The sequence below is a fragment of the Bombina bombina genome, chromosome 1 (genome assembly GCF_027579735.1).
Source record: "Bombina bombina isolate aBomBom1 chromosome 1, aBomBom1.pri, whole genome shotgun sequence".
Classification (NCBI taxonomy): Eukaryota; Metazoa; Chordata; class Amphibia; order Anura; family Bombinatoridae; genus Bombina; species Bombina bombina.
In genome coordinates, this window is record NC_069499.1 from 1227567100 (window position 1) to 1227580843 (window position 13744).

General features: G+C 41.1%; 1 protein-coding gene across 4 annotated transcripts in view; it reads right to left on the reverse strand.

Moving 5' to 3' along the window:
- Window positions 1–3700: 3700 nt before the first annotated feature.
- The window catches only part of PRMT7 (protein arginine methyltransferase 7), a 58104-nt gene continuing 48060 nt past the window's right edge, over window positions 3701–13744 (reverse strand). For all 4 annotated transcript variants that reach the window (XM_053700486.1, XM_053700491.1, XM_053700477.1 and 1 more), the window contains 4 exons: window positions 7130–7204; window positions 4840–5000; window positions 4603–4699; window positions 3701–4202 (listed from right to left, as the gene is read on the reverse strand). In XM_053700486.1, the coding sequence (XP_053556461.1) occupies window positions 4038–4202; window positions 4603–4699; window positions 4840–5000; window positions 7130–7204 (498 nt within the window). In that variant the 3' untranslated portion in view covers window positions 3701–4037. The remainder of the gene's footprint in view (window positions 4203–4602; window positions 4700–4839; window positions 5001–7129; window positions 7205–13744) is intronic.

Genomic DNA, 13744 nt, shown 5'->3' on the forward strand with positions numbered 1-13744 from the left:
TTTTCTCCCCTGTCTCTTCTCTCTCTCCCCCTGTCTTCTCTCACTCTCTCTCCTGTCTCTCTCACTCTCTCCCCTGTCTCTCTCACTCTCTCCCCTGTCTCTCTCTCACTCTCTCCCCTGTCTCTCTCTCACTCTCTCCCCTGTCTCTCTCGCTCTCTCCCCTGTCTCTCTCGCTCTCTCCCCTGTCTCTCTCGCTCTCTCCCCTGTCTCTCTCGCTCTCTCCCCTGTCTCTCTCGCTCTCTCCCCTGTCTCTCTCTCCTCTTTCTCCCCCCGTCTCTTCTCTCTCCCCTCTTTTTCCCCCCCTGTCTCTTCTCTCTCTCTCTCTCCCCCCCTGTCTTCTCTCTCTCTCTCCCCTGTCTCTCTCACTCTCTCCCCTGTCTCTCTCACTCTCTCCCCTCTCTCTCTCACTCTCTCCCCTCTCTCTCTCTCTCTCTCCCCTCTCTCTCTCTCCCCTCTCTCTCTCACTCTCTCCCCTCTCTCTCTCCCCTGTCTCTCTCTCTCTCTCTCCCCTGTCTCTCTCACTCTCTCCCCTCTCTCTCTCCCCTGTCTCTCTCTCCCCTCTTTCTCCCCCCCTGTCTCTTCTCTCTCTCTCCCCTCTTTCTCCCCCCGTCTCTTCTCTCTCTCTCTCCCCTCTTTCTCCCCCCCCTGTCTCTTCTCTCTCTCTCTCCCCTCTTTCTCCTCCCGTCTCTTCTCTCTCTCCCCCCCCCTCTTTCTCCCCCCCGTCTCTTCTCTCTCTCCCCTCTTTCTCCCCCCCCGTCTCTTCTCTCTCCCCACTTTTTCTCCCCTGTCTCTTCTCTCTCTCCCCCTGTCTTCTCTCACTCTCTCTCCTGTCTCTCTCACTCTCTCCCCTGTCTCTCTCACTCTCTCCCCTGTCTCTCTCACTCTCTCCCCTGTCTCTCTCACTCTCTCCCCTCTCTCTCTCCCGTCTCTCTCTCCCCTCTTTCTCCCCCCTGTCTCTTCTCTCTCTCTCTCCCCTCTTTCTCCCCCCCTGTCTCTTCTCTCTCTCTCTCTCCCCTCTTTCTCCCCCCTGTCTCTTCTCTCTCTCCCCTCTTTCTCCCCCCCCGTCTCTTCTCTCTCCCCTCTTTCTCCCCCCCGTCTCTTCTCTCTCCCCTCTTTCTCCCCCCATCTCTTCTCTCTCCCCTCTTTTCCCCCCCCTGTCTCTTCTCTCTCTCTCTCTCTCTCCCCCGTCTTCTCTCTCTCTCCCCCGTCTTCTCTCTCTCCCCTGTCTCTCTCACTCTCTCCCCTGTCTCTCTCTCACTCTCTCCCCTCTTTCTCCCCCCCGTCTCTTCTCTCTCCCCTCTTTCTCCCCCCCGTCTCTTCTCTCTCCCCTCTTTCTCCCCCCCGTCTCTTCTCTCTCCCCTCTTTCTCCCCCCCCGTCTCTTCTCTCTCCCCCTCTTTCTCCCCCCCCGTCTCTTCTCTCTCCCCTCTTTCTCCCCCCCGTCTCTTCTCTCTCCCCTCTTTCTCCCCCCCCGTCTCTTCTCTCTCCCCTCTTTCTCCCCCCCGTCTCTTCTCTCTCCCCTCTTTCTCCCCCCCCGTCTCTTCTCTCTCCCCTCTTTCTCCCCCCGTCTCTTCTCTCTCTCTCTCCCCTCTTTCTCCCCCCCTGTCTCTTCTCTCTCTCTCTCCCCTCTTTCTCCTCCCGTCTCTTCTCTCTCTCCCCCCCCCTCTTTCTCCCCCCGTCTCTTCTCTCTCTCCCCTCTTTCTCCCCCCCCGTCTCTTCTCTCTCCCCACTTTTTCTCCCCTGTCTCTTCTCTCTCTCCCCCTGTCTTCTCTCACTCTCTCTCCTGTCTCTCTCACTCTCTCCCCTGTCTCTCTCACTCTCTCCCCTGTCTCTCTCACTCTCTCCCCTGTCTCTCTCACTCTCTCCCCTCTCTCTCTCCCGTCTCTCTCTCCCCTCTTTCTCCCCCCTGTCTCTTCTCTCTCTCTCTCCCCTCTTTCTCCCCCCCCTGTCTCTTCTCTCTCTCTCTCTCCCCTCTTTCTCCCCCCCTGTCTCTTCTCTCTCTCCCCTCTTTCTCCCCCCCGTCTCTTCTCTCTCCCCTCTTTCTCCCCCCCGTCTCTTCTCTCTCCCCTCTTTCTCCCCCCATCTCTTCTCTCTCCCCTCTTTTCCCCCCCTGTCTCTTCTCTCTCTCTCTCTCTCCCCCCTGTCTTCTCTCTCTCTCCCCCGTCTTCTCTCTCTCCCCTGTCTCTCTCACTCTCTCCCCTGTCTCTCTCTCACTCTCTCCCCTCTTTCTCCCCCCCCGTCTCTTCTCTCTCCCCTCTTTCTCCCCCCCCGTCTCTTCTCTCTCCCCTCTTTCTCCCCCCCGTCTCTTCTCTCTCCCCTCTTTCTCCCCCCCCGTCTCTTCTCTCTCCCCTCTTTCTCCCCCCCGTCTCTTCTCTCTCCCCTCTTTCTCCCCCCCGTCTCTTCTCTCTCCCCTCTTTCTCCCCCCCCCGTCTCTTCTCTCTCCCCTCTTTCTCCCCCCCGTCTCTTCTCTCTCCCCTCTTTTTCCCCCCTGTCTCTTCTCTCTCTCTCTCTCCCCCCTGTCTTCTCTCTCTCTCTCCCCCCTGTCTTCTCTCTCTCTCTCCCCTGTCTCTCTCACTCTCTCCCCTGTCTCTCTCTCACTCTCTCCCCTGTCTCTCTCTCACCCTGTCTCTCTCTCACTCTCTCCCCTGTCTCTCTCTCACTCTCTCCCCTGTCTCTCTCTCACTCTCTCCCCTGTCTCTCTCTCACTCTCTCCCCTGTCTCTCTCTCACTCTCTCCCCTGTCTCTCTCTCACTCTCTCCCCTGTCTCTCTCTCACTCTCTCCCCTGTCTCTCTCTCACTCTCTCCCCTGTCTCTCTCTCACTCTCTCCCCTGTCTCTCTCTCACTCTCTCCCCTGTCTCTCTCTCACTCTCTCCCCTGTCTCTCTCTCACTCTCTCCCCTGTCTCTCTCTCACTCTCTCCCCTGTCTCTCTCTCTCTCTCTCCCCTGTCTCTCTCTCTCTCTCTCCCCTATCTCTCTCTCTCTCTCCCCTGTCTCTCTCTCTCTCTCTCCCCTGTCTCTCTCTCTCTCTCTCCCCTGTCTCTCTCTCTCTCTCCCCTGTCTCTCTCTCTCTATCTCTCCCCTGTCTCTCTCTCTCTCTCTCCCCTGTCTCTCTCTCTCTCTCTCTCCCCTGTCTCTCTCTCTCTCTCTCCTCTGTCTCTCTCTCTCTCCCCTGTCTCTCTCCCCTGTCTCTCTCTCCCCTGTCTCTCTCTCCTCCTGTACCTGCCCCCCGCGCTGCTGTTAAGGCTGCTGTTAAGTTCTCCTGCTCCCCGCGCTGCTGTTAAGGCTGCTGTTAAGTTCTCCTGCTCCCCGCGCTGCTGTTAAGTTCTCCTGCTCCCTGCGCTGCTGTTAAGTTCTCCTGCTCCCTGCGCTGCTGTTAAGTTCTCCTGCTCCCCGTGCTGCTCTTTAAACAGCGGAGGTGCGCGTGCGAGGTCGGGTGGGTGCGCGTGCGGTCTCTCAGCTGTGCGCTGTTTAAACAGCGGAGGTGCGCGTGCGACATCGGGTGGGTGCGCGTGCGAAGGTCTCTCAGCTGTGGGCTGTTTAAACAGCGGAGGTGCACGTGCAGGAAGGCCAAGTGTTTGTCTCTACTGCGCATGACGGCTTCAGACAAACACTTGGCCTTTTATAATATAGGATTACTAAAATACCTGTAATATCCATTCCCAATAAAACACTCACTAATTCTAGGGACCCACAATCATATATAGAGTGACTTGTAGAAAGCACAGGTGGATTTACTAAAACAAAGTGGGAATTATCCATAAATGACTTAGTGGAGGAGAAAAGTGCCAATGAAGGGGGTGGCTTAGAGAGGGTCTGTAACAAAGAGAGCATAGGTGATAGAATATGAGGAGGAGGGGAAAAAACAAGGAGAGGGAAAAAATCTGAAATGAAGGAGGATCAATGGGAGAAACTGATATGAGAAAAAAGTGTTGAGCAAAGAGAGAAATAAAAGTAAGAAAGTAGGTAGAGAAGGTGAGAATCTTAAGGGGAAGACAATATGCATTGAGAACAATAGAAAGTCAACTGGATGGGTCACTGTTAAGAAACAGATGTGAAGCACATGCGGATTTCGCCCTCCTTAGGGCTAAAAGTTAGAGAATAAGTAACAGAGCTCGGGCTTTGTGTCAGATCAGTTGCGGGATCCAAGGGAGAAGTGAAGAAATAGACTCCTTGCTTGCGGTGCGGATACCACTGGCAGTCACCCTGCAAGAAGAGAGAACGTGTGAAAAAATAGAAAGCAGAAGGATAAAAAAAGATGGAAAAAAAGAGTTTAGAAGTTTATTAGAAAACATCAGTAGCAACAGAGAGGATGAAAAAGGAGGTAGTTATACAAACTGTTGGGATGTGAATATATTGCCAGGAAAGAATAAACACAAAGCCAGGGGCATAAGGCATCCTGAAATTAAACACTAAGGAGATGCATGCAGTGAATATTTTCTGTCAAAGGACCCAATTATTTCTTCATTGCTAATTTGCTTCATTTAATGAGCTGCTCATTTTTTAAGCAGCAAATGCTCAACTTGCCAACCATCTGACATTCATTCTTCCTAAAATGCAGATATCAGAAGCCGACAGCTTATACAGTATGTTAAATATCACTGACCCGCTCATGTGAGACCTGCAGCAGCCCGGTACTGACAGTGAATTCCTCAGTGAGTTGGTACTCCATCCACAGGACTGTCCCATGACACTGACCCTGTCTGGGGGAGCGAATTACAGGATTAATTTGATAGCCTCTGCCGTAGGGTCATTTATATTACCCTATACTTGTTAATATTTATAGATCAAATCACCACTACAACATTGTTCAACGTACCACCCTCTTTACATGCTCACTCACCTCACCAGATTCAGACTACCTTCTGACCTCATCTCCTCTGCCGGGACAGGTTCCCTGAAGTCAAACGTCATGACCATAATTGGGTCTGACAAAGCCCGACAGGGGTATTCCCAGAGTGGGTGTGGTTCAGCCTCATGAGATTCACGAAAGTTTAGAGAATTCTAAAGCACAGTGGAGAAAAGAAATGAAGAAGGCCGGTGTAATGTAACAACAACAACAACAACAGAGTTTTATTTCAATAAAAAATACTGTTTTTACTAGAGGCCCAGCTGGGAAATAGTGTAAGGTAAATGCTCCCTTATTAGAAAAAGAGGGAAAGAACAGGATAAAGAAGTAGGAGGGTGGGGAAATAAGATAGGTAAAAAAAGAGATGGTAAAACAAATGGTATGTAGAGGAAGAGAGGAGAAACTGGTGTACAGTGGTGGTTTCAGGGGGAGCTTAATGTGATTTAACAAAGAAAAAGAGATAGTTGTCAGTTGCTGAGACAAAAGAAAGCAGAGAACAGCACAGGCTCCCTGACAGTTTTATAATAGGAATTAGAATTTGCTATAAAGTTTCAATTGTAAATACAGGGGACACTTCTAAACAAGGAATGACTTTGGGAATTCAATAAGTGTGGCCAGAGAAATAATGCATTCTCAACTGTCTCTTGTCTGACCTAACAGCTAAGTGTGAGATAACAATTACACTATGCCATTTAAAGGACTGTAAGGACATCACTTCTCAAAGCATTTATAGATATACATTTTTTTTTACAATAAAGATCCATTTTAATAATAAAATATGTTATTAACAATCTACCCATATACTAGTTCAGCATAAAATAATTGCTTATTACTATAACACCCCTAAACCATTAAAGGTGCCTATTTCCCAGCTGCCTTGAAATTGTGCTTGCTCAGAGCTCAACTTGGGAGAGAGAGCTAAATGAGAGAAGGGGTGGGTTAAAAAACATAAAGGCAGGAAAAGGTAGTCCATAATAAGGTTCTGACATTGTTATAAAGGATTGTGGTCACCTTTGTTAGTATCCACAAATGTTATGGTCTAGAAAAACCCCTGCTTGGGTGAGAAATACGAGGTAAGGAATAGATTGTGGACACCAGAAAAAAAGATAGAGGACATGGGGAAAATAGTTAAAGGATGTAATATAGAAGAGAAAGGAGAGAAGAAAAAGGAGGGAAGATAATGTATAAATAGAGGAAGGGTGCAAGGGGAAAGGACAGATTAAAGGAACGAGCAATAGGCTAAATAGTGCATTAAATGGATATGAAAGAAGTAAATTAAAAAGTCTCTTAAAATTGCATGATCTATTATCACATTTTCAATTTGCTATCCTTTGATGAAAAGCATATCTTGGAGCAGCACCCTGGATATCGCTTGCTGATTGGTGGCTACATTTAGCCACTAATCAGAAAGCGCGATCCAAGTGCTGAACCAAAAATGGGCCAGCTCCTATGCTTACATTCTTGCCTTTCAAATAACGAAGAAAAATTGATAAGAGTAAATTAGAAAGTTGCTTAAAATTGCATGCTCTATCTGATTCATGAAAGCAAAAAATGTGGGTTTAGTGTCCCTTTAATGTCCCCTTAGGAGGGACAGGAATTAGAACAGGGGAATGATGAAGGAAATGACGATAAATGAAAAAAGTGTGAATGAGAGGAAATACAGGAAAAAATTAAATGAAAAATAGGATTAGGTAAAAAGTGGCAAGGGGAGCGGGACAAAAGAAAGGGAAACACTAGCAGCAGACAAGACGGATAGCAAATAAAGAGACCACAACATAAGTAAAAATATTTAAAGGGTCATCCCAGTTTAGAATGACTATTTCATTACAATGTTTTATATGAAACTGATTTTCTTTTTGTGCATTTAACCCCTGCAGGATGACAAGTAAATGACTCTTTACCCTTTTGCAAGGAATTGCTTTTAAAAATAAAATGCTCTAGCAAAACAGCATATCTTATTTTTAATAGAATTTTGTTTTAAAAACTATAAAAACAAAAAAAACGTTGCTTCAAGTTTAATGGAAGTAGTGAATAAATCCCTTTTTTGAATAAGGATTTTATCCCAGCAAACTATGGTCAACTAGTATCATACAGTGCTCAGTGAGCATGTGCACATATTTGTTTTCTGTATTTATGTAACTAAACGGCTGCTGCAAAAAAAGTGTAACAAAAAAATGTTTTGCATATAATAAATTCGGAGCGGAGTGCTGCAGACTGCAAACAAATACATGCACATCCCTAGTGTACATTACATCTATGTCTAATGACGGCCATAGAAGTGTACCTTAATCATATCATCCATGATGCTGACATCAAATCCCTCGCAGGTCCCACATGGACTTCTGATCCTCCAAAGATCCTGGAATATTATTTAACCAGAAATATCAATTTACTCAATCAGGTTAAAAAAAAAAAAAAAAGAAACAACTGAATCTGGACATCAGAAAAAAGGAGATTATTTTTTACTAAGTGCATACATTTTATTTAAGTAAACAAATGCTATTTCGAATATCCCAGTAAAATAACTGCAGTGGCAATGAAAAATGGTAATTGTATGCCCGACAAAGCTTGAATATTTATTGTTAATATAGCAGTTTTTGGACTTGTGGATTAGATCATGTTTTCCCCCTCTCATACAATAAAATAAAATGATTTGATTATAGAGTGGAGGAGACACACAGGGCACATAATGTAATCAGAATTGGCAGTTTTCGCCTGCAGGCTGATCAGGTAATAGGATGGGTATGGTCCTATTGAAGGTGTTTGGAGCGTGACTTCAGTGCAGGGCCAGCCTACTCCGAAGAGCAGATAAAACTGGTATTCAAATGTCTTAAGATAATAGGACAAGCTTCAGCAGCTGGTTAGCAGGCCATCCTTCTGCATGCTAATTATTTCTCTTTGTCTCTTTCTGGGTAAAAAAAATGTTGATTTCTAAGTTATTTACATGGAAAAAATAAATCTGCAGTGCACTGCATTTTAGAGACGTTATGAGTATGTCCAACGCATATGCAATGCTAGGGACGTTTGCTGCATTCTGACACATCATTAAGTTTGCGTGTGTTGAAAAAAGTCCCCCACACACAAAGATATATTATTATTTTTTTTAAAAACTAGACTTTTTAATCTCAGACTAATTCCTTATTACTTGATAGATAAGTATTTATGTAGTCAACGGCCGTAAATGTGAATGTTATTTGTATTGATTATTTATTTTTTTAACATTCCAGTTTGCCCGTCATTATTTCAGACATATCTGTTTGGTTTAACACAAGCCATTTTCAGATTCTGAGCTGCCAAATTCAATAGATTACATTAAGCTTAAAGGGACATTCCAATCAAAATTGAAATGCACATGGATGAATTACATATTGGCAAAAATGCTTCTAGTAAAAGTTATAACTGTTTTAGTGTTAGCATTTTTCTCTGCACATGCACGTGAAACATAGCTAGATATTCTCAGTGCACCAGCATTATAAATACTGCAGCTGCTCAGAGCGCCAGTGGAGCTTGTGTCAAGTCAGCAATGAATCATTACCAGATGGTACAAGCACCTTGGATTCTCTGAGCAAGTGCGGTTTTAAAATTCTGGTGCATGGAGCATACTTAAATACACTCTTGAAACAGTTATAGATTTTACTAGAAGCATTTAATGTATACTGCAAAAAATGCTTCTATTCGAAAGTGAAATGCAGTTGCAACCGTGTAAATTGCAATTTTGGTTGGAATGTCCCTTTAAAGGGACAGTCAACACCAGATTTTTTGTTGTTTTAAAAGATAGATAATCCCTTAATTACCTATTCCCTCAGTTTTGCATAACCAACACAGTTATAATAATACACATTTTACCTCTGTAATTACCTTATATCTAAGCCTCTCTAGACTGACCCCTTATTTCAGTTCTTTTGACAGATTTGCATTTTAGCCAATCAGTGCTCACTCCCCGGAAAATGAACGTGCATGAGCTTAATGTTATCTATATGAAACACATGAACTAACGGCCTCTAGTGGTGAAAAACTGTCAAAATGCATTTAGATTAGAGGCGGCCTTAAAGGACTAAGTAATTAGCATATGAACCTCCTAGGTTTAGCTTTCAACTAAGAATACCAAAAGAACAAAGCAAAATTGGTGATAAAAGTAAAAATTACATGCCCTATTTGGATCATGAAAGTTTTTTTGGACTTGACTGTCCCTTTAATATTTAAAGCTTTTTGTCTGGCTTCAGACCACAACAATACATCAGATAATAAACATTGGATGACATTAGTACCCTCTCTAAAAAGGCCTTAACAAGGCCCTGTGTCACCCTTCTTCCTGCAGCATTAACCAAGCACTGCCACAATATTTCCCTTAATTAAACTATTAAATCCCCATAATTCATTACACACTCTTGCACCATATAGTCTTATCTAGTTATTCCCTGCCATTGTTTCAATCCCACCAATATAATTAACATGCCACAAGACTGGGATTTAGAGTCTAGTCCTATTGATAACAAAACTAGTAATCGTTTGAATTCTGATTTTAAACTTCTAAGGTTACTCCTGAAGTTTTTCCTACTCCAAATGCCATCTCTAATATGATTACTAAAGACTGGTCTAAAGCCTGGTACTTCTTTTAACCCTTCTTCTAGGTTTAAGAAGCTGTATCCTTTTCCTGTGGCCAATTTAGAGTTTTGGATAAAGTCCCTATGGTTGATAGGGCTATTTCCACTCTTGCCAAATGTACTATTATTCCTATGGAATATAGTACTTCTTTTAAGGATCCTTTAGATAAGAAATCTGTTCATTGTCCCAAAGAAAGAAGATTTGTTCAGACCAATCCTGGATCTGAAAATTTTAAAACGTTTTGTTAGGGTCCCATCTTTCAAGATGATGACTATAACAACTATTCTGCCTTTTGTTCAGCAAGGTCATTTCATGTCCACAATAGACTTACAGGACGCTTATCTTCACATTCCGATTAATCCGGACCACTATAGTTTTCTGAGATTCTCTTTTCTAGACAAGCATAAAAATTTGTCGCTCTTCCGTTTGGCCTAGCAACAGCTCCAAGACTTTTCTCGAAGGTTCTCGGTGCCCCTCTATCTGTAGTGAGAGAGCAGGGTATTGTGGTGTTTCCTTATTTGGACAATATCTTGGTAATAGCTCACTAGCCACTGAAGGGAATGATATAGACTGAGGGTTTAGACAAGCTAAAAACAACTTCATCCGTCTCTTGTCTGTTAGAGAAATAGTCATGGACAATGAATCTATCTGGAAACCTAAAAAGGTGACCCTTGTCTGAGGAATTAAAGAAACTCTTTAGTAAATTTATCCTCCAACCATGTCTTTGAAGAAACCACACTAGTTGTTTTATGTGAGCTTCTGCTAAATGAAAAGATTGAGCTATTACCAAGATATCGTCCAAATAAGGAAACACCACAATACCCTCTCACTACAGATAGAGGGGCACCAAGAACCTTCGAGAAAAGTCTTGGAGCTGTTGCTAGGCCAAACGGAAGAGCGACAAATTTTAATGCTTGTCTAGAAAAGAGAATCTCAGAAAACTATAGTGGTCCGGATTAATCGGAATGTGAAGATAAGCGTCCTGTAAGTCTATTGTGGACATGAAATGACCTTGCTGAACAAAAGGCAGAATAGTTGTTATAGTCATCATCTTGAAAGATGGGACCCTAACAAAACGTTTTAAAATTTTCAGATCCAGGATTGGTCTGAACAAATCTTCTTTCTTTGGGACAATGAACAGATTTCTTATCTAAAGGATCCTTAAAAGAAGTACTATATTCCATAGGAATAATAGTACGTTTGGCAAGAGTGGAAATAGCCCTATCAACCATAGGGACTTTATCCAAAACTCTAAATTGGCCACAGGAAAAGGATACAGCTTCTTAAACCTAGAAGAAGGGTTAAAAGAAGTACCAGGCTTTAGACCAGTCTTTAGTAATCATATTAGAGATGGCATTTGGAGTAGGAAAAACTTCAGGAGTAACCTTAGAAGTTTAAAATCAGAATTCAAACGATTACTAGTTTTGTTATCAATAGGACAAAACTCCTCAATACCCAAAGTAAACAATACTTCCTTTAATAAAGAACAAATAAATTCAATCTTAAAAAGAAAAGAAGATTTGTCAATTTCAGTCTCTGATGCAGGATCCTCTGAGCCAGAAAGATCCTCATCAGCAGAGGATACTTCAGTATGCTGTCGGTCAATACAAATTTCATCAGATTTATGAGAAGTTTGGAAAGACCTTTTACGTTTATTTGAAGGCAGAATAGCAGCAATAGAATTTTTCATATCTGCAGGAATATCATGTACATTAGACTGTGAAGGAATAACAGTAGTAGTAAGAGTATGGAGGTTATGTCAAACTTTTTTGACATGTGGACACGCCCCTTTCTCCTCCCCTAAACACGCCCCTTTCCACTCCCACTTTTATGCCCCTTTTTGATATCAATTTGATATAAAATTGATATAAAAAGGGGATTTTGATACGAATTTGATATAAAATCGATATTAAAAAAGTGTTTTTAATACGAATTTGATATAAAATTGATATGCATATTTATTAGGATTTGGATTAAAAGGTTATAAGAGGTTATTAAGCGTAATTATTTTGATAATGTTGATTAGGAGCTTTATAAAAGACTATAAAGTTTATTTAATTAAAAAAGGTGTAAATTATACTTTGATATTGTATTCTATTAAAAGGGGATATAAAATCTTAATATATATATATATATATATATATATATATATATATATATATATATATCCTCTATAATGTTCAATAGGTTTAATAAGGTATGTCAGGACTTGCTATGAAAAAAAAGATATAAAATGTAATAGGATTAAAAGGGTGTTATAAGAGTGTATAAAACTCAATTGTTTTGATATTTTCTTTTATTAGGAGGTTATTTAAAAAAAAAAAGAAAAAAAAAGTTTGTTAACATTTGTTATAAGATTTCTGTGAATGAAATAATTAAATTCAGTAGTGTACATATTAGTTTAATAAGGCATGTCAGGACTTGTCTTTTGCCACAAATTCTAACATTATGTTAGGGGCATGTCTTTTAACCAAAAACAATGAGGCGTGCCAGGACTTATCTTTTTGTCGCAAAAAAAAATGTTACGTGGCATGTTAGGACATGTATTTTACTCAAAAGAGACTAATATCTCACACGTATTTCGTAAAAATCATATAAATCAATGTTTAATGAAAAAACTAGCTGTAAACTGCCTAAAGAATGGAGTCTGCTAACGGCAATCGTGGACTTGTATTAAGAGAATTATATCATAATCCTACAAACCCCGGGTCATTAGGCGGTGTTGAAAATCTGTACAAAGCAGCTAAAAAATATGGATTCAACAGAAAAAAAATTGTAAAATGTTTAAATCAGCAAGATGTTTACACGCTACATAAACCAGCCAGACGTATTTTTGAAAGAAATAAAATATATACACCTTCTTTAGATATACAATGGCAAGCTGATCTGGTGTCCATGATAGATTACCATAAATATAATGACGGTATAAAGTATATTCTAACCGTTATAGATTGTTTTTCTAAATACGCTTGGGGCGTTGGATTACATAATAAAACTGGACCAAGCATCGCAAAGGGGTTTGAAACAATATTCAAAGATGGTCGTGTACCTATGAAAATACAGACTGATAAAGGCAAAGAATTTTTAAATGGAACAGTACAGAAGTTGTTGAAAAAATTTAAAATTCAACATTTTGTCGCAAACAACTGTGTTAAAGCAGCAATCGTAGAACGATTTAATCGTACTTTAAAGACTAGAATGTGGCGCTATTTTACACATCACAACACACAGAGATATATATAAACATATTGAACAAATTAATTCATAGTTATAATAATACATACCACAGAACCATATGTTGTAAACCGGTAGAAGTGACGCAAGAAAATTCACTCGTCGTCTGGAAAAATATTTACGGTTCCGCTCCAAAAACTAAAAAGGTTAAACCTGTTTTAAAAATCGGTGACCACGTCAGGATTTCGAAACATAAGGGCACGTTCACAAAAGGTTATGAGCAAAATTTCAAAGATTAAATTTTTATAATTGAAGGTCTGAATACAAGAGGATTTAAACCTCTTTACAAAGTGAAAGATTTAGCTGATGAGTCTATCGAAGGTAGTAATCCAACGCCCCAAGCGTATTTAGAAAAACAATCTATATCGGTTAGAATATACTTTATACCGTCATTATATTTATGGTAATCTATCATGGACACCAGGTCAGCTTGCCATTGTATATCTAATGAAGGTGCATATATTTTATTTCTTTCAAAAATACGTCTGGCTGGTTTATGTAGCGTATAAACATCTTGCTGATTTAAACATTTTACAATTTATTTTTCTGTGGAATCCATATTTTTTAGCTGCTTTGTACAGATTTTCAACACCGCCAGTAGTAAGAGTATGGAGGTTATGTCAAACTTTTTGGACAGGTGGACACGCCCCTTTCTCCTCCCCTAAACCCGCCCATTTCCACTCCCACTTTTACGCCTCTTTTTTATATCAATTTGATATAAAATTGATATAAAAAGGGGATTTTGATACGAATTTGATATAAAATCGATATTAAAAAAGTGTTTTTAATACGAATTTGATATAAAATTGATATAAAATTGATATGCATATTTATTAGGATTTGGATTAAAAGGTTATAAGAGGTTATTAAGCGTAATTATTTTGATAATGTTGATTAGGAGCTTTATAAAAGACTATAAAGTTTATTTAATTAAAAAAAGATGTAAATTATACTTTGATATTGTATTCTATTAAAAGGAGATATAAAATCTTAATATATATATCCTCTATAATGTTCAATAGGTTTAATAAGGCATGTCAGGACTTGCTATGAAAAAAAA